The 27587-nt window shown below is 44.9% G+C and overlaps 2 protein-coding genes across 2 annotated transcripts in view; one reads left to right on the forward strand and one right to left on the reverse strand.

Moving 5' to 3' along the window:
* Positions 1–27587, reverse strand: part of TNNI2 (troponin I2, fast skeletal type) — a 176067-nt gene that overhangs the window by 129418 nt on the left and 19062 nt on the right. The window lies entirely within an intron of this gene.
* The window catches only part of MOB2 (MOB kinase activator 2), a 110156-nt gene continuing 94959 nt past the window's right edge, over positions 12391–27587 (forward strand). Inside the window, exon 1 of the mRNA XM_066187724.1 lies at positions 12391–12607. Coding sequence (XP_066043821.1) covers positions 12591–12607 — 17 coding nt within the window. The 5' untranslated portion in view covers positions 12391–12590. The remainder of the gene's footprint in view (positions 12608–27587) is intronic.

A 27587-nucleotide genomic window follows, 5' to 3' on the forward strand; every position in this document is an offset into this window, starting at 1 on the left:
AACCTGCGCTGCTAACCGCAAGGGAGCCTTTCCATCCATCAGGAGGAGTGGGCTCCCAGTGCCTCTCCCCGAAGCCCAGCACAGGAGGGCTGGAGCCTTGTGCCTCAGAGGAGATGGTGTTTCCAGTTCAATCAAGGCTGGCAGCGGCCAGGGGTGCAGGACAGAAGGAACCAGGAGCTTGAACATCCACCATGGGCTGGAAATGGGGTCCTGCATGTTCTGGCAAACACATATTTGTGTGCTCTCTCCATCCCAGTGACCTCCCCTCAACCACAACGCCTGGGATCATCTGGGGGTATGACATTGTAGGAGAACCAGACTAACCTGCCCAGTTTGGTCCTTTCTTACAGACCCCACTGGCACCCCACAGCATCCATCATACTGCCAAGGGCTCCCGAATGGCTGCTTCCAACCCGGGAGCCGAGGCCACAGGAAAGCCAGGCCGTGTCAGAGGAGGCAACGGGGGCAAGTTCAAAGCAAGCTTTGTGGGACACCTTTCCCCGGCACCTGAGCCGTGCTCAGGTGGGGAGGGCAGTCCCTGAGCTGTACCATCGCAGGCGCCCTGCACCGGCCCTACAGCGAGGCGAGCGAGCAGCCTCTACTGGCCTCTACCGGGAGCCTTCGCACCACCGCAGTTCTGTCTGTGCAACGCCAGGGAGAGAAGTTTACCCCCGTTTCCTATCCCTCCGGAGAACCCGGGGTGACACTCGGTGCCGGACAAACGCCGTTCTGCAAGTGTGCCGAAGCACTGCTGCAGGTGTTGGTACAAGGAGGAGGAGGAGGAGAGGAAAGAGGGACAGAGGCAAACAGCTGCTCACACATCCTGTTGGACCGATGCAGGACAGAAGTCCGGAGAGTGAAGAAGTCTGCAAGGCCACAGCCCTCAGTGGGCCAGGAACCCCCAGCCTAGCTCTGTCCCCACCAGGCTGTGTGACTAGAGGAAGGGCAGGTGCCACTCTGTACTTCAGCTTTGAAATCTCTTGCACCCTACAGGTGCAAACTAAGAGCATTAAGAGCAAGGCAGTGGAGATTCAGTGCCCCTGCAAGCAACCTGTCCTTCATCAGCATGGCTGGGAAGAACGTGTCAGCTCTAATGTTTGCAGGATCCAGCTCCCATCTCATCTCCAGGCTACATATAGTACTGGAGAAGGGAAGGGCTTCATGTGCTCCTAAGAGCCACGTGTGTCCTGCTCCATTCACTTGAGCCATGTGGTTCAAGTCTTTTACATCTCTGAACCCACTGAGGACCAGATTTGGGTTGCAGCACTGATAAACTCAAGACACCAACTGTTGGGCTGTGGCCAGATGGCTGTAAAAGATGCTACAGCCCACTTCTAGGAGACCCTGCTCTGCACCCCAGAACTTCTTTCTTTGCTGACATCCCAGCCTGTCTTCTTTATTAGAGAGGTCAGTGACAAGTGACCACTCCCTTACAGATTCCACGTGCCATCTGTGACACACACATGCACTCCCATCCAACCTCAGGTGCTGGGAAATGCTCAGCAGCAATCCTCTCTGGCCCAGCACATCTTTCTGGGATGGGCAGGAGTGCTGCTGCCTTCAGCCTGTCTTCAAGGCTTGGCTTTGGCTTTGCCCTGGCATCTCCTGAGCACAGCACTGTGACGAAGCGTCTGCATTTGGGAACCCCCACACAGCCACTGTCCAGCAGACTTGGTGGTGCCCGAGCAAGGGCCAGACTGCCTTGTCTCCAGCCAGCCAGCATTAACCTTCCCCCACCAGAGACATTCCTCAGACCTTGCTGATGCCAAGCAAAAGTACATCATGAAGTTGAAGCGGTGCCAGGGCTGCCTCTCCCTGCTCTGCTTTCCCTGTTAATTGCTGACCAGACCATCCATTAGGGAGCAACAGCCAGAATGTGCAGAAGATGCACCCCACAGGCACCTGGCATGCTTGCCTCTCACTTGCTACAAACCTCTGGGACGGACTGGCACAGATGACCAGGATATTTTTGTTGTGCAGACCCTGAGAAAACACCCAGGCTCTCAGAGCTTTGTGGTGCTTACCCCCAGTGCAGACAGCTGTGGGTTCAGCCCTGGGCACCATGCTGAGAGCAGGGCACAGAGGGTATAGAGAAGATGGAGATGGGAGAAGTTGGAGATGGAAGAAGTGCAATTTCCATCAGGGTGAAGGCACTGATTGGCTAAGTGGTGCCTGTGAGGGCTGTAGCTGAGGGCATAATGTTGCTGAGACAGCACAGTGGGATGACATTCAGATAACTGAACTTTCTGCCCTTGCCTCCTTCCCCTTGGCCCCATAATTAGTCCTCTGGGTCACTCAGGGCTCCTGAAGTGCTTTCATCACTGAGGAGTTTGTTGAGCTGTGGGAACCTAAGGAAAGAAAAAAGAGGAAAATTCAGTATTCCTCTGAAAATCCTATCAATAACATTACCCTGGTTCTCCATGCTGCAGCACTGGGTGCAAGGCTGCTACAGGGGAGGCAAACCCTGCCAGGCAAAGCAGGAGCAGGTAGTAAACAGGAATGATGAAGCTTAGATGGCCTCTGCACCAGGCCCTGGGCATGAACTCCTAATGGTAGCTGGTTTCACCCCTGTTCCACAAGTGTGCACCTTGTACCCCTTCAAAGCCAGGCAATCTGGTGCCTGGCAGAGCAGCAGTGGGAGTATGGAGATCTCTCAGAAGATCTTATTCTCTCAGGAGAATAACTTCCCTGTGCAGGGCAATCATCCTTCCTTGGGGCATTTTTATATCAGGGTGGATTAAAGGAAATACAACCAGCAAGATAGCTCAGATCACAGCAGGGAGTCATTTAGTCCAGATAACCTCTGCGGTTTTGCCAGCTCTACTCTTCGTTTGATAGCACCCAGTCAAAGACCAAGCCTTGATACCCCCTCCTCACCAAAAAACAAGAAAAGTAATGAAAAAAGGATCATCCTGCTTCCTCCTGCACCAGGCAGTGCTGCTGTCAGAGGCACAGAAACAGCATCAAGACAGCATTTGCATTTTCTCCAAAGCAGACAGGCTGCCCTTGGCTCTCTCACCCACCAAAGCTATTAGCAATGAGCTCAGCCTGCTATTATCGCTGATCCAGGGAGCCTGGAGGCTCTTGGAAGTGCAGCTATTGATCCAGGCCTTTTACATGTCCCCCTCAGGCCTTTGGTTTCAGGAAACCTCTTTGCCTGTCCTCTCCTTATTTCTCCTCCACAACCTCCAGGAATGCTTTTCTGAGGGACCTTGAAGCTGAGAGTTAAAGTAAAAGTAACAGGGACTGCAGTGAGAGGGCCAGGGATTTAGCCTGGCCAGAACTGCCTCTTTGCTTTGGCTGACTGTGTGCTTTATTAATCATCTCCATCTTCCTCAGTGGAGGAAGAGGAGGACATCTTCCCCTAGGCTGGGATTGCAGGTCAAGGGAGGGAAAGCTCGGTGCCTTTCATGGGAACACAACCTTTGTGTGTCTCTGCTCATCCATGGCACGGACTTCCTGAAGGGGCTGTGTCCATGAAAGTGTCCCCTCCACCCTCTCCATGTTTCAGGGCTGTCAGCATGACTTGCAGCGGCTGGTTAACAGGTGACTGCATCTCTGTGCAACTCACATTGATGGCATGAACAGATAGGTCTGTTAGTCTGCTGGGGAACACTTACTTATGGTAATAATCAGTTCAGTGGCATCCTGCTACTCCTGAAGGACAATCCTACACCCCTTGGACTGCTTCTCCCATCCCTTCAGGTTCACCTTACCCAGGCAACCAGGTGGTAGGGCGAGGGACCATGCTGGGCAGCTGGGGCATCAAAAAAACTGGTGGAGCTACAGCCAGAAACGTATCTGCTCTGGGCTGATTTCCTGGGTATGACGCAAACAACTTGCTGCCCAGCCCCTTATAAAATGTGTTGCCTCATTCTCCCCACATCCCCAGGAAGACTTTCAGGTGCCTGGGTGCACTCCACAAATGACTAATGAGCCATCGAGAGCATTAGCACCGGTGCTGGCTGCCAGAAGCAGATTGAGATCAAGCCTTCCCTTGCATCCATCAGCTCCACCCAGGAAGCGGACTTCCCTTTGACAACAGCCAGATTGGGCAACAGGCAGAAAACAACTGCCCCGTGCCCTGACCAGGTGGGCCAAGGCTGGCAGTGCGTGGGAAGGAATGACCATTTGCAGATGGAGGAAAACTCACATCTTGCTACAGCCCCCATCACAGACCTGCGAGGGATTTGTTAGTGGCCATGTTTTTCCCTGCAGATGGATTAGGACTAGCAGAGAGAACTCATTAATTTTTGGGTGAGTTTGTGGACAACAGAGCCTTGGAGCTGTGGATGCTCTGAGGAAATCTCCGATACCCAGTGTGCCCTGCACAGGGGTTTTTGTCTCTTCCTTTAAAAGCCGCTCATGCAGCCCCAGTTTGCACATGAGAGGCACAGGCCTGAACCCATGAAGAGACCAGTGGATGTGCTTCCATACTCCCACGATGAACTCCAGCGAGTTGTTTCAGCTGGTTCCACGTACACAAGTCATGGTGCTGAGGAAGCTAATGATGGTATCTGTTTTAAGCGATGACTCATTCATGGCAAGGTATCCCAAGGAATCTGAGGAAGTTGCTCTGGGAAAAGCTTTCTTACCTGTCACCCTATCCTCCTAGATTTCGTGTGGTAGCAGATTACTGTGAGCAGGGGGCAAAATTCAGCTGACTCCTTGCACTTACTGCCCTTGCAGCATCCAAGTCAGAGGAGAAAGAGGGCAGGTCACCTTCCATTGCTAACGCTGCAAAGTAGATGTGGAATAAACCCGACCTTCCTTTACAGCCTTTGCTGGAGAAATCAACATTTCCTATACATAGAAAAATCAATGGAGGGCACTTACCAAACAAATCCCCACTGGTCTGAACCACCTGCATCAACAGAGTCTTACATGCCCTTCTATGCACACCAAATCCTCTCCAGCAGCTCCAGCTCAGCTTTTCCTTGTCCGGGCTGCTGGGGCAGGATTTTTCTTTATTTCTACTAGCATACCCATTCTGGCACAGTGCACTCTGCTCTGTGCTGACTTTGGGGAGCCTCAGCAGCATCCTGTATTTTTGTGGTTGTGCCCTGCAAGGTCACTGTCGCCTGTTTCTCCCATTTCTAACCTGGAGGTGCTGCTGCTTCCTCTGCGTCAGCACTAAAGGAGCCAAGTGAGGAAGAGGACAGCGTTCCCCGCGTGCAGGCCAAACACTCCCACCTCTCAACACTCCCGGATCCCTCCCAAAGCCTCCTGGAAAGACCACTAACCCACCTGTGCCTAGCTAGAAACCTTGTTACTGATTGGGAATAGCTTTGAATGAATGAGTATTCAAGAATATGAATATTTCCTCTCAACCATCAGATGGTGCCATTGAGTCTTCTTAGGATGTGAAGCCCCAGGGATCACACTGACTTCTTGCTCCACCTCAAAGGCAGGGAATAGCACTCTATTCCTCAGTTACAAGTCCTGATATGCAAATAATCTGGTGTTCTCAAATAAATTAACAAGGATCTGTGTCACTGTTATTTCTGGTTTGCGTTTTTTGTTGTTGTTGTTGTTTTGCTTGTTTGTTTTGTTTTTTCGCAAGTCTTGCAAGACTGGCTATCTTCTGGCAGCTGGTCTCCAGTGGTACCAGTGTAGGAGCAAGCGTAGCAGTATAGGAGCGCTTCAATTTCTGCTCCAAGAAAAAGATGTGTGTTCACTTCTGGAAAGATTTAGGGAGGACAAACTGCTTTCAGACAGCAAGGCTAGAAACTAAAGAGAGAGCAGCATTAGCAAAAGCCCCTTTCCCCTCCACAACAGCGATATGTGGAACAGAGGACTTGGAAAGTCCTTGGAAAGTTAGACAGCAGGCTGCCCGATGCCTGGGGGTGACTGTCTCATTTCTACCTCTCCCTTCCTCTTTCCTCTACCTTTTTGATTTTTGGTTTTTTTTTCCACAGAGTGCACTGTAAAAAAAAAAAAAAAAAAAAAAAAAAAAAAAAGAGTCATCAAGGCGTGTTGCCTATAATCTGCTCATCACATTTGACATCTCCCCTCCGTATGTGGAGCCAGGACTTCCAGGGCTTTGATAGTAATAATTCTCTTTGTGGATTTTGCAATGACCAGAGCCTGGCACGGAGAGCCCTGCTGTCCAGCTGAGGCCTCTACCTGGCATTGCAAATATGCATGAATAACAACTGATTAGTGCTTTTCCTGGCTTGGTTTTCAGATTTAATTGTGCAAGATGAAAGAGGAGAAAAATGCTAGTAACGTGAGGAAGGAGGGAAAGGAGAAATAATTACAAGTGCATTTAGTCAGTGATAAGAATGGCTGCTGAGCTGGGCTGGGTGCTTTCCAAACACAGTGGGAGCCAGCTTCAATTTCACAGCATAATATTTCCTGCACCCTTAAAATAACTTCGCCCTGCCCCCAGGGTGTCACAGGAGCTGAAGAGCAATGCGTGCCCCCTCCCTGTGCAGCCCCACGCTGCTGGGTGCTCAGTTACCATCCAGGGGCTGGTTTGAGAGCAGTCGCATCACCGGTGCCGTGCCAAGGCACCGAGACCCAGCCAAGAGGGCTGTAGCCGAACAGTGGGGATGCTTTGCAGACCCACAGCCGTGGTCTCCCAGGAAAGGCAGCAGGTGGGGGATTGCTAGCTGTTTGAGCCCTCTTCGGTGCCCGGTGAAGAGCTGCTTCCCCGAAACGGCTCAGCAGAGACGGGACCTCTTTATTGTCGGGGCTAATTGCTCATGTGAGATGTATTTTCAGAAGCGACTGTTTGTGCAGAGCGCAGCAGACAAACAGACTCCTGTTCTGCCAGGCACCCTTTGTAATCGGTGGGGGCTGGGAACACTTTAATGCAGCCATCATTTGGAGGCTTCATTTGTACTGCAGGCACCAACCCCGCGCCCGGCTGGACGGTGCCTGGGGGATTCTGAGCCCCGGCAGCGGGGGCAGAGCTGCACCCAGGCACTCCTCATCCTCACCCACCTCATTCGGGCAGGTTGAGGGCTCTCAGCTCGCTCCGAGCCGGGCACACAGGACCCGCAAAGCAAATCCCTGGGTGTGATCCTGGCACGAGTCTGACCATCCTCCCGTGGTTTGCTGCTCCCATTTGGGCATTTGGCTGTGGGGGCATGCTCTGCCCTGCGTGAGAAGAGCCCTGTGCGTGCACAGGTGAGCTGCCCATCTCCTTGGTCTGCAGGAGATGTGATGCAGGCTCCGAGGTGCTTCCAAGGTTATTTGGTGAACTGCATTACGTGCAGCTGTACCAGAGGACAAGATGTGCCAGAAAGTTGTTTCTTGCCTTTGTAAATAATGTCAAGGAGTGGTTAAAAGCACCCAGGACTCTAAAAAAACAGCCTGGCAGGCTTTTTGCAGCCTGTTGGGTTTTTTCAAGGAGGAAGCCTAGAGGGAGTTTTGCCATCTGTGAGAGAGATGCAGCATTAGGAAAATAATGCAAACAATTTCCGGTACTGTCTCTATCTTCCTGCAAAACCAGTGGGGATGGACAAGCCCTGGCTTCCAGTTACATGCAACATCTTTAACTTATGGGTAGCCTACTTCCCAACCCCATGTGAACATCCCTCTCCAAACTCAAAAATATATGTCCCACTTCTCGCCCTGTGCTCTTTTTTCCACCCTGACACAGGCAGTAGATTAAGACACGCTCAGGGAAGAGCTTATCAGTAAGGAAAAACAGCACCACAGAGCTGGCGTGTGTCTTCTGCTTCCCCTTTCAAAGGGGCCCTTCAAATTGGCTGGTGTTGGTCAGGCGTAATGAGAGCGTCAGTTTGGTTACAGCCTGTCCACAATGACGCGGAATTGCCAGCACTGGGACAAAAGGAAACCCACACTCATCCCCTTACAGCGCTCTCTGACACATGCAGATCAACCCAGGCATCCTGACCCCATGAGTGGCATATCCCAAGCTTCCCAGCTGAAACGAAAACTCTCTCTTCTTTAAAATGAATTCAATTCCTTTTAGTGTAATTTTTGTATTCCACACTTGGAGGAACAGAGAAATCCCACCGATTTTTAAAACTCCCAGACACTGGAGGTTTCAGAGCATGTACACATCATCCCTCACAAGACCCAATGCAGAGGGAAGTGGGATTTTTTTTTTTCATTTTCCAGATATGGAAGCTGAGGCAAAAGGCAGATGCTGCACAGTAATACCTAATTAGTGGGGGAAAGCTCAAAAGGCAGTCAGCACCAGTCTCATGTTTTGACGACCACTCTTAAGTTGTCTGAAAGAGGAAATACCTAATAATTCTGTTCTTCTGTGACTTGGAGAGAGAAACTGAACCCTGGTCAACATCCCTAGGAATGCAGACCCCCCAAGGACAGACTTTGCAGCCCTCTTCCCTAAAGCTTCACCCCACTCTCAGAGATCAGAATAAAAGCCATATTTCCCTGACAGTTCAGGACCCAAAATGCCATTTATTGTTTCCAATCTGGTCCTCAGAAGGATTGATTGACTTGTTGCAAGACTTTATGTAAAAGGTCCTACTATTACTGGCAGCGATCAATATTTATAACCACTCACAGTGCTTATTTATAAAAAAAAATCAAATGTTCCAACCAAGAAGAGATGCTTTTTTAATATCTAGCAAGCACGATTAATAATCATATTCAGAATTGCAGGCAGGCCCACGCTGTCAGACTCATGCACTTTTCTTTTTCTAATGGCTCTGCAGGAATTTGAACCATAATATGTTTCATGCACAGGGACAAAGACGTTTTGTCTCAGGGAAGGAGTGTGTGGATGTTTTTGACTTAAAGAGCCAGCGCCACATTCAGAGCTTCACAAACAGAACCATTTTGAACCCAGGCCTATCAGCCTGCCACATCCCCTGGAGAAACACTGCATAGGGTGTATCTCCTCCTGTTGCTGAAGACCCAGATCAGAGCTGCAGATTTGCAACTTGCTGAAAAATGTCACACCCCCTGTGTGTCAGGGCAGCCATCACCTGCTCTGCTTCTCTGCCACCCACTGGAAATGCCTCAGCTCAGCAAATGGGTTTACATCTCTGCCTGTTGGGGCCTCTCAGCTGTCCAGGGTAAGATGAGCTCCATGGGAATGACACTGCTTCAGATCAAGGAAGGAAAATTCATACAGCCCCAAACAATGCTCCATTCCTATAGCAAGGAGAGGAGAGGGAACATGCAGGGCTGATGTCAAGGTATCAGACCTGAGGCTGCTCGGCCCCACATCAATACAGGGTGGTGAAGGAGGGACAGGTGTTTCTGAAGCAATAAGCCAATAAAAGAGCAAAGTTCACTCCCACTCCTTAGTGCTGGCTGTGCAAGGCGGTGTTTGCCCACCTGCATGTTGCACTTTTCCAACTGCAGGAGGTAATGACAATTGAATCAGAGGCAGTAAAGGGACAGTTGCAAAGAGACCGGTGCCTTGATTACTTCCTCATAGCCGCTCACCCTCTGCAGTACCACTTCATTATCAGACAGCAGAACAAGCTGACTAAAAGGCAACACAAAAATCAGGTAGATATGACAGCTGCTGTCTGGATGGCTATCAAACGTCCTGTTTTGCACAGATCTAGTCATGAGAACTGTGGGACAAAAATAAGGAAGTAAATGTTCACACTTGCTATTTCAAGGCAGCTCTCAGCCAGCACTGACTCACTTTTGGGACTGCAGTGTCTTTCTTCAGGGGTTATGGGACATAGCAAAGCTTTCTGACAGACAGGGACAGCCCTCAGGCCCAGGCTATCCTGCACCTTGGCTTTTGTACTGAGCCCTGCAGAGCTTTACACAACTGCCAAATCCTCATGTGAGAGGTTTGTCTGCCCCAACTCCTGTGCTCTGGTCTGCATGGGATCCCCTCCAGCCTCCCATCAGTTTCCGAAAAGATCTGGTGCTGTTGAGGAACATCTGGAAACAAAGCCACACTATGCCTGGAGGCCAGGAGGAGCAGGGAATGCACTTTTTTGGATTCTTGTTATGCCAGCCAGGCCAGGGGATATGAGTGGCAGAACAAGGAGGGGAGGAGCAAGTGAATGCAGTATTTCTTGCTATGTGCCACAGGCCAAAAGCCCTACAGTCCAGATCCCACAAGCCCACGGGGTGCACGTTCTGCCCAGACTGCCTGTCAATAACCTCACATTTTAAATCCTGTTAGACATGAGTAAGCTGTGGAACAGTAATCCAGGGAAGAGTCGATGCGAAACCCTGCAACGTCAAGCATTATAAACCTCCCGGATCCTTTGCGCTTCCTACCACATCTGTATGCCAGGGACCAGTGCTTGTTAAGCACCTTATATTCATGTCCTACAGGGCCTGCAAGCCCTAAACAGGGAGTGCCCTTTCTTTGTCTATGTGCATAGGGATTAGCACAAAGGAGACCCACAGCCTTCCAGGCTTGCTGTTGCCAAATAAATAATTGCTGCAATGCATTTTATAGAAGGCTTGGAAGGGAAGCTGCAGGAAAACCACTGGACACTGCTCTGGGATTGGCACAGCCTTTGCTCTTCAGAGCTGCTCATGGAGGGGCCTGACGGAACTGGGATGAACATGAAAGGCTCGGTCTGCCAGAGGGACTTCTGCGGTTTCCAGTGGCTGAAGGAAGAAGGAAAAAAACCAAAACAAATCAGTAATGTCAATGGAAGTGCAATGTCAAGGGAAAAAAACCAAAAAACCATAAAATAATCACCTTAGGTGAGGTATACATCAAGGCCCTGTGCCCTTGGAAGGTATGATACGAGAGATAAAAGAAATAGATGTTCCTTGTCTGATTTTTTTTTTCACTAGTAATTCTCCTAGTACCAGTTGCTGTATATTTTCCTTGATACAATCCGGAGGAAAACAGCAAATCTGACGTGACAAACTCATTGTATCAGAAGTCATCTCTGCTTTAAAACATGTGTCATATAACTAAACACCATACTCCTGGTGCAATGCATCCCGCAGTAAATTTGGATGGAGCTCATCCTCAAATGCCCTGCTAAAAATACCCATAACAAAGGGCAACCAGAAAACATAATTCAAATGAGGGACATCTGTTCTCAAATGTTTGCAGATAATGACTGGATCGAGTGCCTGCATAAAGGATAATTATTTTCTGCAGATGGTTTGATTTGATATTTTAAACACTGTAAAAAAATCCTTGCCCCAGCTACCCAGGAGAGTATGGGAGGGTTTGATGTAAGATCTTTTTCCTGTCCTCTGCTACATTTCCTAAATGCAAGGGTAAGTAAAACTAAAATCGATTAAAAGATAAAATGTATTAAAGAAATAATTCATTGGAACACAGAGAACGTACATTTTCAAGTTCTGGCCTTCCATTTCTTATGTTACACTGCCATATATCCTGATAATTCTCAGGCTCAAGTTTTGTTACAGGAGAAATAAAGCAGTTATATGTTGTGCAAAGGGATCCCCAGCAGATTTCAAAGGGAAGGTCCCTTCCCAAAACTACAGCACAATATGCTTTTTATTACAAAATAACTCCACCGCCTTTCCTTAAGACGGAGAGATACAAAACACCCATGACCGAGAAACATTCTCATCAAGTCACCCTCTTGCAGCGCAGTGTTAGCCCCGGGATAACGCTGCTTTGTAGGAACTGTCTTCGGTGTCCGTGTGGTGCCTGGGACTGACTCACCCACCCGGAACATTCGGGGCCACAGGTGGGTGCCCGTGGGGCGAGGGGACCTGGGGACCCTCACTCGCAGAGCACACAGGGCTCAGACGGCCCTCGGAGCCCCCGGCACAGCGCGGGGAGGCAGCAGGGTAGGGAAGGAGGGTGATGGCTCAGACAGCCTCTGAAAAGGAGGTCCTTCCCTTGGAAAACTGGCGAGTGCAAGGAGCCCAATGACATAACCATCACTCTCCCGTAACACAGGTTTTAATTAATCCTTGTGTCCAAAGCATGGATCACCTCCAGCAGCTGTGCCTCTGTAAACATATCCACCTGAGCAGGGGCTGATCGGGAAACCGGTCAAGAGGACATCACTTTCACGGAGCCTCTGGAAATGCTGTGCAGCGATGGACCGCATGGAAAGGATTTACATTTAAAAGTTAGGGTTGTGTAAATCTCAAAGAGTGCAGTGTTGGGCTGTCTGAGGATAGATATCATCCCTTCAGCAGCTGTTTGGTCATTTTTGCAGGACAGTCTTGGGTCGGTCCCGGGCGACCCCGTGGGAATTCCAGGTTCTCACCACCGTCTCTAATTAACACATCAATTTGCCTTGCCAGCGCTGCCTCGGAGGCCGTGCCTTAGCGAGAACTAAAGCACTGAGGTCCGGGCAGCGAAGCTCTCGCAGAGGGGGCCGAGCGACGCCGGGGGTCCCTGGCCCGGGGAGCGCGGACTACACCTCCCGGCGTGCCCCGCGCAGCGGGGCGGCGGGGCGGCTCGGGCCCGCTTCCGGGTTGGCCGGCGCGGTGTGTTTACTTCCGGCCGCGCCAGTGCGCGAGTGTCAGCCCGGGGGGGGCACCCGGCGGCCGCCCCGCCCGCGGCCGGGGAGGGACCGACCGACCGACCGGGGCAGGGACCGACGGACACAGCGGGCGAGGGAGGAGCTCCGAGCGCGCAGCGGCCCCGGCCCCCATGAGCGGGCGGTGAGCGGCGAGTCGGCGGCCGCGGGAGCTTCCCGGCGCGGCGGGACCCAGCCATGGACTGGCTCATGGGGTGAGTGGGGCCCCCCTCTGTGTCCGTCCCCCCGGAGCTCTCCCGCCCCGGCCGAGGCGGCCCCGCCGCCGGGCAGCCGAGCCCCGCGTGCGGCGCTAATGACTAATCAGTTCTGCCGGCGGCAGCGGGAGGGCGGCTGCAGCTCAGCCCCGGGCGTCCCTGGGTGCAGCCGCCTGCGCCCCTGGGGACGGCGGGCTGCACAGGAGCCCTTGTCTTGTCCCGAGCGGTGGCTCTCTGGAAAAGTAACTTTTCCTTCCCTTTTTGCGGTATAGGCAGGCCAGGTGTGGCAGTTCTTCGTGCTTCCCACTCATACAGTGTGGGGCTAATCCTCCTGCGACAGAACATCACTCTAAACCGAAAGGCGTGCCAAGGTTTAAATGGCTTTCTGTAGGGAGGAAGAAGAGACCTCGGCAGAGATTAGCGCCAAATGAGAGCCACGCCAGGGGGCTTGGATAGCCTGGGATTAATAGCGCTAATTACACAGAGACAGAAGGTAGAGAGCTGTTTGCTGCAGGTCTGGAAACCTCAGTGCGGGAGAGGGCGATGCAGTTGATGGGAGTGACCTGATATGCTACCAGTATCCCAAACGAGATATTCTCGGTTACTTCTTGCATGAATTGTGCGGGCGACCTGCACTCAGGTGAACTGTGAATAATTATGCTTCAGAACCGCATGAGCACTTGGTTTATGCTCCAGCAAAACTAGAGCTGCAGTGGGAACCTGCTGCCCTTAGTTTATTCTTCACAGCACTTTGGTCCAGTTCCCAAATGTGGTCTTTGCCATCTAGGTTGCCTCCTTCTCTAACGTCGATGTCCCTAGAACAGAAGGGTAAACTATTCTGTCGCAGCTGATGGATGCGGTGGGTTTAGGAGGGTCATTGGCGTGTGCGTTGCCTTTTGTCTGCAGCTGATCTGTTTGGTGGTGTGAGTGCACTTGTTACTTGTCTTCACACGCGTCGCATCCAACTCTCAATACGAAGTTTTACTGTGAGTCTGACCCCTCATTCACTCTGATGGAGAGAATGCTGAATATCTGTGGGCTAGACGCTGATGGCTGGCTTTTCGTCCAGCAGGCTGAGCAGTGGAAGAGCCATGTGAAGGGTTCTGGGTGCCATGTACTGCAAGCCTTGTGTCTTGTAAGTCACAGGGCTGTGCTCTTTTGTTACATGGTGTCAATGAAAACAGAACTGACGAGCTTGTTTTGATGTGTTTTGTAACAACCGCGAAGCGCAGGTGGTCTGTTACATTGACTTTGTAAAAGTAAAAGCTGGAGCTTCAAACAGTGTTACTGTAATTACAAAAAAAGGTCAAACCCCGGACTTATGCAAGTTACTTGTTTGACTCAAAATACTGCATGCCCACTACAACAGCTGTACTTACTCTGTGCAAATTACATTGTAAAGCAGAAAAGAATCAAGGTTTATTTTAGCCAAGCTCTGAGTATTTTAGAATGGTGGTTTTCTTATGAAAAATATTTTGGGCTTCTTGAAGTTACTACAAAAAAAATTGGCATTCGTTCTTTACTTTTTTACCCACGGTGGGTGGATCCGTCCATGTGTGGAAAAGACTTGCCTGTTTTCCCCATTGTAAGGGGAATGGATCCTGAGTCATTTGTGTGTTACTCGCTTGTTCTCGGCTATTTCCTGATATGTTTCTCTCCTGACCAAACCCAGTATTGTCCCACTGATGTTCTCAGTGTTTTCTCCCTTAAAACGCTGTTTGTTCTATTTGTGCACATTTGGGGGGGGATGGGGATGAGGATGGTTGTATGTGATTATGGCAGGAAAGGGGAGCATTGATATTTTGCAGCAAGAAAGGCCAGAAGTCCTGGGGGACCCATTCTTACTTCTGGCCAAGTTATGCCTGCTGTTAGCAACTGTGTTTGTAAATGGAAACATCCGTCTTGCTGCTTGACAAAGAAACTGAGGACGTTTGTCTGCCCAGGCAGAAGTTTGGGTAGTGCCACTTGCTCAGCCTTTCTTTCAGTGGCAGCTTCAGGTGTTTGGGTTTCTGATGTGAGGAGGAGAGGGCTGAAGAAAAACCCTCCAGAACAACAGGAGAACAGGTCTCTCCTAGTAATGCATTAGTTGGTGTCGATGCCTCTGGCAAGCAAAATGTATTGGTCTGCTTCTTGCTCGTGTCTCTTTTTCCTAAGTGTCCTCACTAATAAAACCATTGTGATCTTCCTTATTCCTTACTGCTTTGGGAAGGTGGTGGTTTGCAGTTTCAGCTTTCCACGTGCTTTCTCTACCCCTGCAGAAAGTCTTGGATGTCTCCTTATTTGCTGCGCCTTCTTAGCTTTTTGGTGTGAGAATCATCCGCTGTGGTTTGACTTTGTATTCCTGAGAAATGATCCTTCCAGTGGGAGTGTGTTAAATTAGGCAGCAGGAACAGTTGCTCCTCTTACAGATCTCGACCCTTCAAGCTGGTGTCATGTCTATCTGATAGACCTTTAGAGTAAGATCTGCTTTATTCCTTCCTGGTCTTCCCTTTCTCTTGTGGTCCCTTGGAAAGTGGGGGAGGGGAGGGTAAGTTCTAGTCATACCACAAAGAGCAGTAGCCCAAGTGTCTCTGATCGCCTCAGAGTACTTAATATACGAAAAACAAAACCAAACGGAAGCTGAGGCTTACAAACAATAGTGAATTTATTGCGGATTAACAAACAGCTACAGGCTTAAGTGGTCACACAGCAAAACTTCCCTGGGTGCTCCCTTCTGTTCAGTCAAGTGCTTCAAAATCCAGTCAAGTCCTAAGGAAGAAAGCTGAAAAGAATGAGCTGCTGGCATGGTACGATGCTTAGTTTAGCACGAAAGTAAAGCCAGAGTCTTTTATGTGCTTGATTGGTATATTTGACCTTTCCACTGAATGCAGCATTAATACTGATGTTGGTGAAACTCTATGGTTTCTTCTGTGCATCTCTCCATTAAAAAAAAAAAAAAAAGAAAGAAAGAAAAAAGAGATCATTTTGAGCTTATTTGTTTTACATAGGACATATTCTAAGTGCAATTTTGACTAGAGATCAGTGTTGCTTAATTGCTTTGCTCGACAACATTTGCCAGAGATCCATATTGCCCACTTAGGAAGAGATTCCAAACTTTTGTGTTACAAATAGCATTGATCTGCTCTTGAAGTGCAAATTAGCAGCAAAGGCAGGCATTGTTCCTTCGCTTATGAAACTTGCCTTTTAAACTTGTTCTAAAATATCATAATTGGATTGGAGTAAAACATATTAATGGTGCTAATAAACCTGATATGGTTTCATCTTCAGCAGTGCTGTCTGATGCTGTAATGCATTTTTTCATAGGAGAGGGGATGGAGTACTGTAGTGATTTTGGTGAACTGTTATGTAATAAGGGAGGAGAGAAACAAAGTACTTTACCAACAATTACGTGTTAAACACAATCATCATTTGAGCTTCACCTGTACTATAAACTTGGCAGTTTAGTAAGTTAATAGACTATACTAATTGAAGCTGAGAGAGATTCTTTCACTGATTTGACAAAGATTCACAGTTCCTTCTCCCAGCATTTATTAGAGTATAAGTGTAATAAAGAGAGAGAGGCTGACTGCAAGAGGGATTTCTTCTCCATTTAAGTTTTAGGTCTTGTTATCCATACAGTCATACCATCCCCTGCTCAGTTATTTGTTCTTTCATAAATTGACCTAGTGACTTGAACAGAAGGGCCTGAAAATGATTGAAGGCTATCCTTTTCTCATATTTCATATCTTCATCTTTGAGGACAGTTAGAGAAAAGCAATGCCCTGGAAAGATAAGGAAAATACAGATAGCAGAAGCAGCAAACTTCTGCTCAAGACATTTGTGCCTGAAGACATGACACTATTTCAGTCTGCTCAGGTGATCTGTGGTCTGCAAGACAGAGCCGGTGGCCACAGCTGTAAACTGAATAATTTACACTTGCAGATTTTACTTTGTAATGTCAGTTAATCCCCTATAAACACCACATATATGTGCTGCCTTGCACAGTCTTCATCTCATCAGGATAGGTCGTTGGAAAGAAAGTTGTGGTGAAATAACACAGTAATTATGCAAATTGAGTCTTTTTGAGTATATGCTATACTGGTGATTTTGGAAAAACAATGTAAAAACTTCTCAAGGTCAGCACACTGCTAGATTTGTAGAGGAGACTTGTATGTCATGCATGTATTTTATTCAGCTATAACTGTCAGGGACTTAAATTTAAGCTGGCAGTTTTTTCACTTGTTTTGGATATAGGATTTTGCCACATTACCCCTGTGGTAATTTTAAAGGCTAGAAGAAAAGTAACACATGCTGCTGTTTTGTTGTCTTCCATTCCGCATTTGTGGAAGGATCTTTAAGAAATGCCCTCATAAGGCCTTAAGACACTGTCCAGTTCAAGATGACCTGAGGTGAAATAGGAATAATATTGTCATGCAGAGAAGTCCTAACCTTGAGTCAGAACAGCTGAGGACTACATGTGAATAAAGTACACCAGTGTTCTAGTTCTGTCATAAAGACCCAATATGCTGTTTGTCACCTGTTAGACTAAAACTTGGTTGCTTTTGAATGGGGTGCACTGTCGTGGGATATCTCAAGTTGGAAGTGAGCCATAAGGATCATCAAGTCCATTAATTGTAAGGAGTGCATCTTGTAGTGGGGGCAGTGAGAAATCACCCAGCAAGCTTAGCTGTCAGTTTGGCTGGTGCCTCATACAGTTGAACCTGCCTTTTTCTAGCAGACCTTTTTATAAAAAGTAGGTAATGATTTTTATTCTGGGTACTGTTCAAAACTTCCCAATTATAGAAAATATTTCTATTGAAAGGAAGAAAGGAATAACACTGGACATTCTTCAGCTGCTGTAGCTGTAGGGAATGCTTCCCCCCTTTTTCCCTTTAGTCATCTCCAGTGAAGAAACTCTCCTGCCTTTATGGGGCAGTCTTCCCTCTAGAAACTGCTGCAACCTCTCACCTTTCGCAGCTTGCATGGTGTGTATCTTTGTTCCGTTTTTTAACTGACCTCACAACAGGTGTTTCCCTTGCATTCCATTCCCTGCAGATTCTTGGCTTCACATGCCATTTTCCCTACTTTGAAGGGGCTGAAAATAACTCAGGATGGGGAAACCAGACATGTACAGTCCCATTGGGCAGGAAATATTCACATGCTCCTTATTTGCTTCTATTTATAGGTGTAACATTACCTGTGGGGTCCCAGGTTACTCTCCCCAGATAAGTCTAGGTCTGTCTGTGTGCCACTGGCACTCCATTCACTGCTTACTGGTGAGACTTCAATATTACTTCAAAACCTTAGCAGACATGAGCAATGCCTCTGCTGAACCAGAACTTAACTGTGAAACAAATAATGCTGTCTGCAGGTAAAATTAGACTTCCATTAAATATTAACTTGTAATATTCATTAGTATAGTAGTGGAAATGTGCTGTGACTTTGAAATGTGAGTTTCAAGGGCCGTTAGAGTTGTAGAAAAGGAGTCATGACTGTAAGACAGCAATTTAAATTTTCCAGGTGTGTTGTTGCTTATGTCTCCCTGGTTCTAAAAGTGCTTGGTTACATTACTGAGATGGTCACTGCCAAGGTCCTTCTTTTGTAGTGCAGAACAGGTTGCAAATAACTGCAGAGCCTTGCTCCCTGAAATGTCCTGGTGTAGTTAATTATTGATTTCTTGGAGAAAATGCCAAATAAATCTTGCATTTTAAATCCTTTGTTACTTTAGCAAACCACAGAATTTATCAGTAAGTTACTTTGGTGAGCACAGTGCACGTGAATACTGATTTTATCTTATTAGAGTGCTCTTTTTCCAGTATGCTGAGGGACAAGAAGAGTAGGTAATTTTCAAGGTCTCTAAAGTAAAAGGAACTATTACTTAACTTAGAAAAAGAGTTGGATATTCTTAAAGTGTAGCAATACTCCTTCCTTGCGTGTCTCTGCATGTTACCTTCTTCTCCTTTGCAGCAGCATCAGGATTCAGGAAGACTGGTAGGTTAAGACCCTCATCTGAATGAAAACAAATCTTCTTTCTTTTTTTTTTTTTTTTTCTGCCTTGTTTCCTCTCCTCAGGTTAGTTTTTCAGCTAAATGAGTTCCTGCAGCTTGTTTGTGTGGCTACATGAATAATGTTGATAGCACGATGGTGTTTGTGAGAACAGAAAGCTTAGGAAACACTTACTTTGGCAGCAAGGACTTAAATCAGCTGAATGGAATCATGTAGTAATGTGATTATTAATGGTAATTACTCTGAAAATAATTAGTGATCTGCCTTCCAGTGATATATCCTTCTGTTTGAATGTTGGGAAGAACTGCAAAATGTCTGAAAATAGGAGATGCCATGACTTGGCTGGTATCCTGGAGCAGGCAATGGCATCAGAGCTCTGTCACAGTTGCTGTCCCTCATTGCTACATTCAGTTTATGGCTAAACTATAAATATACTCATTGTGAACTGGATATTTATGAATAACTCAGACTTTACAATTGGCTCTAAGTCATGTTTCATCTACCTGAGAGAAATGCTGGCTGTGTCGTGGTGTGAATGTGAAGGTAGGTGGTAGATTGTGGCTGAATCCAGCAGTCTGATTCAAGAGAGTGTTCAGGAAGCTTGGTTCATGCATGATGGCCTACATGACTTGGCTATATTTTACTGGCAGTTTCCATCTGTTACACCTGCTGGATGTGGGCCCAGGGAAAGCATACTTCAAAGAGTAAAATTAGTAAGAGATTGCAATTTTTAGATAGGTGTGTGTACAAATTTGAACTCAGTATTGTCAGATCTGTCAAGTCTGCCATCACTGATGACCTATCAAACAACTTCAATGTGTGTTTCTGCTAGTGGAATACTACTGAAGTGAGCTTGTCCATAGTTTTTTACCCATGTTTAGCCTTTTATGGTTGGTGATAAAGTTGTGAAGCTTGCTTGCTAGGTTCTTTTTTCCAAAGTCCTTCTTAGCAATTTTTCCACTCATCTTACTTTGCTATTACCCCTGCGCCCCCCCCCCCCCAAAAAAAAAAAAATTAGCTGTGTCCTTAACTGTGCATGAAATGAATAAATCTGATTATTTAAATTTATTTTTGCAATTGTGTTGTTTAGAGTAGTACTGGAAAGTGTTACATCAAGTGAAACTACTTGAGGAAGAACTGTTGCTTCATGGCCTTGTTCTGGCACTTCTAACAGCTGCAGTCTAGGAGCTTCCCTGTTCCTGAGACTGTGTGCAGTAATTTTAAATAATTAAATTTTGCAGCTAGAATGATGAATGTAACTAAATACCTAAAGTGCAGTGCGATAATTTTAGCATTTAGAGGGGAAAATATGGCAGTTTTCTCAAAAGTTAGTTTTCTTTTATTCTGTCAGCCAAGAGAAACTGGTCAGGGTACAAGTTTTTCACACAATCTGCAAACCTCTGTCCCTGATTGTGGAAAAAGAGCATTGAACACACATGTACATGCGCACAAAAAATAACCCCCAAACCAGAATTTAGACACAGTTTTCTGGAGAATGGCACAAATTAAACTGTAATCAAGACAGGGATGACTGTCACAGATCAAATTCCTTCTTACACTGAAAGAGTAAAGCCATTAAGCTAGAACGTAAGCCTGCAGAAAACTGTATCTTTAAATGACCCAGGTCTGGTAACTTGAGCTCTTCAGAATATATCTGCATGCTTTTTCATTTCTTTTCTCCTTCCTTTCTGCATTGCTTAGTTTATAAAGGTGGTCCCTGAAGATTTTTATCATCGGTGTTCAGTAGATCACATCCCTCTTCTACACTGAAATGTCTAAATTTTTGGGGCTTCTACCTGAGAACTCTCCTAGTATTTACACATAATGAACAGAAGTTGTGTGAAAGAGGTTGCATAGGGGTGATCTTGACTCTTATTTGTTTTTTGTCACTGCTTCATGAACTTCAGTCTAGAATTTCCTCATTTAGAGGACTTTTCTTTTACATGGTTCTTCATAAACCAGCATGGAGTTGCTCCGGAGAGGCTTTTTTCCTTCTTAACAAGTTATGCAAAACTGGATGGAGATGTTTTTTTATGAGGAGGTGTCTACTTTGCAGATGGGCTCAGGTTACAGGATTAACTCTGTGGTTGCAGGTTTGTGTCAGGTAAATGATAAATAGCTTTTTTTCTTTTTCTTCAGTCAGTCTTCTGTCTGATGATATCCAGGTGTTGCTGGAACTGCAGTCTGTAAAACCTTCATGATTGTCATGTCCACTATAGTGTTAGTGTGTGGCTGTTTTCCATCAGATATAAAAGGAACCAAGTTTGTAGTGAGGGCTAATAACTTTTATTAGACCAACAAATGTACTTGGGAAAGAAATAAAAAGCTTCTGGGCATGCTTGTATCTCTTGTTTATGTTAAGAGACTGTTTTGAACAAAACCATGTTAATAGTACAGTTCCATGTCAGCTGGGGAAATCTCACCTGCTGGTTTAGCTGGGGACTGGTTCCTTTTTAAGGAGCTGACCAGTCTACATTCAAAAAGCCATCTCTGGGCACTGGTCTCTTGCTGTTTAAGGTTATCTGAATGTCTTCTAGGAAGGGTAAGAGGTTAGAAATTGAAGTGTTTGAAGGTTCTGTTCTAAAGTATACAGATCCTCAGATGGCTGTAATTTTTTCAGTGTTGGCTTATTTTGTTCTGTGAGTCAACCTTTCTTGGTTCCCTTGTAATATCTGATTGGGGTGCCTGGGCTAACCTGCAGTTCTGATGTTCTTATTGTCTTGTCTGTGTCTCCTTTTTGTTGTAGCCAGATAGTGCGCCTTTTTTTTTTTTTTTTTTTTTTTTTTTTTTTTTTTTTTTTTAAATTAGCTGAGTTTTGAGCTTTGGGAGAAATCTGACTGCTAAGAGGTGAATAAAAGAAATGGTGAAAGGAGTACTTCAACCTAATAACTGTAACTGACTTTTTGTTCAATTCTAGCCTTAATCTTGCAAGGCAGAGGATCTGTTGGACGCCCCCCTGCTGCTTGACTTGCTGGGCATTAAAGCGTATTGCTTCTTTTGCACAGTATTCCTGGATGGGCATCTAACAGCACTTGTTCTTACTGTGTCCCTTTTTCACTTCATTATTGTGGTGCTGTTGGGGATGTGCAATTTTTGGAGACTAACCTGAAATTTCCGAGTTTTTAAAATGTATTTATGAATGTTTCTTTTTAGGCATATGACAGGCTTTTGCCATGTTGTCTGGCGTAGCACAGGTTTTAGCTTTGAGTTATGGGTGTTGTTCAAAATGCTGAATTGGGTGATTTGCATTCTTATAACCCCAGAGTGTCTGTACTGAGGTTTTCTCCCTTGCCCCACCCTGATGAATATGAAGGTACTGGCCTGAGTCACTTGAGCTTGTTGAGGCTTGAGCAAGTAGAGCAAAGTGCTATGAAAACCCATCTAAGAAAGGGGAGATTGTGGGTTCATGCTTGTAATGCACAAGTATGTCGGTATTTGACTGCAAGTTTGTAGGTAATGTGGTTGGTTTACCTTTTAAAGTGGACCTGTCTGTTTTCACACAGTACTGTAATAAGCTAGTAGGTGGGGCTTTTTTGTTGTTGTTTGGAGGTTTGGTTTTTTTGGGGTTTTTTGTGTTTATAATTATTTTTCCAGGCTTGTTTCAGACAGGATGTGCACAGTCATCCACTAAAACGTAGGCAGTTGTTGCTATATGTGGTGTAACTTTTTAAAGTGGGCAGTGTATTATTTATGTGTTCACCAGCTTGTATTTTCTCATTATTGTTAATAGAATCAACGTTTCTGTTTAAATCAAGTTCCTCTTGGTTTGGTAGAGTGAAGACTTACCAGCTCTCACTGTTTGACTCCTTGGGAATACTGGCAAGGAGGCATCTTGTTAATGAAGAAGCATTTTCTGCAGTTCATGAAACACGCAGTTCATGCAGTATAATCCACTATCTTGCAGGACAAACTCACTTGCTGGGCTTTTTTGTTTGGTTTGTTTATTTTTTTAAAAATTGTAATCCATTCTATAATTAAAGAAGATTAGTCTTACCTAGTAGATTTATGAATTCCCGTGTTTAAACATTTTATTGTGAAATATGGGGAGTGTTATTATAAAATGAAAAAGTTGGCAAGAATTTCTTGAGAAGGAAGTAACTTTGTTACAAAGACGGGCAAATTTAAACACATTGGTTCTACTTGTTTAGGTGTGTCATCTATCCACAATATTTCTTAGCCAAGCTGAAAATGTAAAATAAAAGGGTGTTAAATATTTCAGTAGGCATAATGATTTAAGCTCACATGGAGGTTGCTTAATTTCTGAAGGACAATTTCCATGAAGGTCTTGATAGGTTTTAAAAGATGCAATTCAAATTCACTCCTTTGACTTCTTGAGTGCCAAAGCACTCTTCCAATGACAAAAAAAGGAAAGGAAAAAAAGTTAAAAATTTGGAAAACAAACCTGAGAATGCATGAGAGATATCACCAGGCTGATAGTCCCCAGTGCTAAAAACTGCCTTGTTGCCTGAGTAAGCAGATAGATTTTGAGCAAAGAGGAAGCAAATATAGGAATAAGAATGGTGTTTATACATGTAATAAAACTTTCTTAGCAGACATCATCATTTCCTGTCTGGGTTTAATAAAGGAATGATAATTATTTTCCATTATTACTAAGAGCTTGATATTAAAAAAAACCCCCAAACAACTGCACACAATAGTATCTTATGTACAATCACTGTTGGTAATTGAACTGTAGCTGTCAAAACAAATGCCCGAAGAACTTGGATCCGGGGAATTCCAGTACATGCCTGGCCTAAAAGAGTGATTTATTGTTCATCCAGATAAATGTCTGTGGCCTGGTTTGTCACGTGTCCCCATTTAGCAAGTAGAGGCCTGCAGCAGTCTACCAGGTACTGTGTTTCTGTCTGTGGGGACTTCTCACGTGCCTGTGGCTGCAAAAATTGTGGCCTGCCCTTCAATCCCTGGCTGATAGTTCTTGTCTTACAGCTTATATGTCATATTTTATTTTGCTTGTAAATCTAGCACAGTTTCTAGCACATGGAAGGTGTGTATGAGGTTTGTTTGAGTCTATGACTTTACAGACAAAGGGTCTGGTCCCAGTTCTGCCAAAAATCACTCTATGTACTTTGATGGTATCACAAGTTAGGCCAGAAGACAGTCCTGACCTGTCTCAAGGGCTAAGGCAGAGAACCACTGGTGGTGATTTGAGGTTTGAACTTGAGGGCACCCACTACCAGGTCAGTGCACCCTTTGTGGACTGCACAGAACCTGAGTGGGAAAGAACCTCTGCTTTCTGGAGGGCTCACATTGATAGTGTGACGGAAAATGAAACCTGATTAGGCTGAAGTGTGCAACTTTGTGCAAAATTTTGTCCTCTGCTGTTACCTTTGAAACTAGAGTTCAGTAACTATTCCACGTTTTCTGCTCTTACTATGTCTATCAATTACCGTAGAAGCCAAGCTGGACATAGTCAAGCTATGGAACAGTGGAGAAGGTGAAAGGCTGTTGTGATGGGGAGCCAGACTCCAAGTGCAAACCAAATCCACATGGAGCTTTTTGTTCCTAGCAAAGTGAAATAGGAACATGTTCTTATTTTTTCCCCCTATTCCTCTTAATTCTGCAATTCTCTAATGTTTATCTTAAGCTTTTTTAAAATGACACAAAGTTCTAGTAGCTCTACAGAGAGAGAAAGTTGCTTAAAACTGTTTGGTACTGCTGAATAAACAATGGAGTAGATTAGTCAGTATTGATTAAAATGAGAGGGATGATACATCCGAGCTTTGGTACATTTTTGGTTGAAAAATAATGTGTTATTACCAAATGGTGTTGCAAATATGAAGTCTCTCAAAGAGTCTAAGTAAAATTAGCTGTCCCCTTATCCTTTTGTTGGTATATGCCAACGTATATGGACTTGTTACAGGTTAAAAAAAAAAAAAAGGCAGGACTCAACAGCTGTGGGAATAACTAATGCAAATTGGATCTATGTTCCCACTGAAAGTAATAATGTTCCTGCTTACAGGAACTCTCCCCATGTCTTGTTTCCCTAAGATCCCTGGAGACTAGTGGTGTGGGTGGAGTGCACAGGACATGAAGTAAAAATACTGTGTGATAAACCTGTCTAAAAAGGAGTCTAGTCTCCAAGGGAGACAATGGTTATCATATAGCCATGGGCTACTCATTAACTCGTGGTTCCTAAAACAAATATTATTCTAGAGTAACAGCCAGCTACTAACATGAAACTGTTACTTTTTAATCTCATTTTGGATTTGCTTTTTTTTGTGCCGATTTTTTGGAGTCTAGTAGTAAAATGACAATGTGAGTTTCACAGCAGGCACTCAGACCTTCAAAGAAAGAATGAGTTCTCCAATATGCTCTTGTTACAAAATCTAGCCCAGAAGAGCTTCAGGTTAGCTAGGTTTCAGTAAATACTTCTGCTTCATCATGTGGAAACGCAACAGCAAGTTCAAAAATGAGGGGGAGAATAAGGCAAAAGTGGGTTTAAAGAGAATTGACTTGCCAGCATACTTTGACAATAAAGAACAATTTTAGTGTGTTGCATAAACACTAGAAGGTTGGAATAATAAAATAGGAAGAAATTTTTTGTACAGCTTGTAGCTGAGCTGAGGATTTAAATTCTATGATTCACTAAGGTAAATAATACAGTTCTATAAAGATTTATGACGTTAGTAAGAGTGCTAGCAAGGATAATGCTGGTTTTCAGTCCATGCATCAGAGCTGAGCAGTCAGTCTGGAAGAAATTCCTCTTGGGATATGGTGTTGGGCAATTAGCTGCATTTCCAGATTTATGGAGTCTTCTGCGTTGTTATGGTGTTGGCTATTATCAGAATGGAGTACTGGTTTTGGTAAGCTGTTGTTTTGCATTATGAGAGTTCTGAGATGCAGAGGTAAATATTCAGAACATACTTGCTTAACAGCACAGTAAAACCTAATCTTTTGTTTGCAAATACCTCCCCTTTTCATGTACAGGAAGTTGAAATGCTTCATAAAAATCTGATTACTACAGAGGGACGAGAATGTAACTCCCTTCTAAAATACCTCTTCTAACACTCATTTCCAATATCTTTTTCTTCCTACAAAAGTACTAAATGTACTGGTGTTTGAGTTTGGAAAAAAGCTGGTGTTTGTGTTTGGAAAACTTAAAGTACTCATGGAATGCCTTTCCTCATGATTTTTAAGTCATAGACTAGTTGTACACTTTCACCTCCAAGATGTCAGACAGATTAAGAAATTGATACCTCTTTTTCCTTGTTTTAAGTTAATACCTTTCTGACTACAGTCAGTTTTTTCAGATTTATTATTCATGAAGTCAGCTGTCTTGTTAGCAAATTTCATTCTTGCATTTGTTTAGGGGCCCTGAATTATGGTATGTGGTTCTGAAGGATGACATAAGTCACTCCTTTTCTGGTATTTGCTGTTCAGTGTTGAAATGTCACCTTTGGGACTGGGACTGTCATTCGACAAATGTTAATCTTTCTAGTAACATTTAATGATCTTGATAATGCAATGATAATGAGAGAAGATGATGGAAATGGTTATTAGGGGATAAGATTTGAAATTCTGTGGACTTTAAAGTATTCCAGGATATTAATACTGAATCATGGTGGCGCTCTTGCTTTTACCTCTAGTTTTCTAGAGGTGAAAATATACCACTTTTTCTCTTTCTTCCCCAGAAGGAGGGTAAGAATTAAGGTAGAATCTGTTTTAACATCATCAAGAATAGAATGCAAATTTGGAAATGAGACCACTTGGTTGGTACATGAGTTGTCTTATTGATCTCCTGTTGTTTCTCTAATGTGTACTTGCTTGTTTTTCTTATGATATGTCTTTTTCAAAGACGAGTATCTACTTGTGTTTTCAGAGAAGCCAGATGGTACACTGGCCTTGGTGGTCTTGAATCTGCAGTGCTTCCTGAACAGTTTAAAGAGTTGAAGCTTGCTTATTCCTCTTGGTTATTCTGAGCTTAAGCTTTTAAAATTTATATAAACTTCTGTCACAATTTGAAGAATTGTTTTCAGTCTTGTAATTTTCTGTTATTAAAACAAAATAATGCACTACAATATTAAATTTTAAGCCAGTTTGCTAATTTGAATTCTTCAGTAGGATTTACTTTAGCATCTGGAAATAGGAAATAAAAAGATCATAGGTTGAAGGTGCTTTCCCTAAATGTAATTGCCATTTAAAATTATGTAAATGCCAAATGGAAATTTCTTCAGACAGAATGCTTAGGGTGAGGATCTGTGATAAAAAGAATAATGATTGGGGTTTTTTTCTCATTAAATGAGTGCTTTCCCCATTGATGGGGTTTTGTTAGTGTTGTCTGTGTACAAGGATCTCAGTATGTGTTCTAAATACACTTTATCTTTCTCAGTTCTATGATTCTTAGTTCTATGGCACTACCTTAATAAGCCTACTTTTATTTATGTAATATTAATAGATGAGAAAAGTCTTGATCAGGAGACATATAAACACTGAGTGTGAGGAAGAAGATGATACAATTGTGCTGGGTATTGCAGGGACTAATATATAACCAAGCCAGTTCAAGCAGCCGATCAGTTAAATACTACCCGTGATTTGTTGGTATCATGCTGAGAATAAATCAGGTTTGTGTAGTGACTGGAAACGACCTTTTTACATTCCTTGGAACTTTTTGCACTTTAGGCTTATGAAAACCTACTGTTCTTCCCTGGCATCCTTCTTTAGTAGGTTTTAGATCAAATTTACAGAAATATTGTGTACAGGTTATTGTGCATGTAGATTTCTCAAGAATTTGTATTGGTTTAGCTATCTGGTCAAAAGATAACTAAAGTATGTGTTGCAGTGTCCAACATTTGAGTCTTGTACCCCGGCACTTCCTGGTGAGACTCCATTTCCTTTAAAATACAGTAGAACTTGACTCATTCAGGTATTACATTCTCCAGAATGTCTTGGAGAAGATTAAGTCCTGTATCATCTAAAGAATGAGCTTGTCCTATGCCCGTGAAGCAGACAAGGCTGTAGCAGCTCTTCCAAGCCT

The sequence above is a fragment of the Chamaea fasciata genome, unplaced genomic scaffold (assembly GCF_029207755.1).
Source record: "Chamaea fasciata isolate MVZ Bird 193981 ecotype frontalis unplaced genomic scaffold, bChaFas1.0.hap1 SCAF_7, whole genome shotgun sequence".
Taxonomy (NCBI): domain Eukaryota; kingdom Metazoa; phylum Chordata; class Aves; order Passeriformes; family Sylviidae; genus Chamaea; species Chamaea fasciata.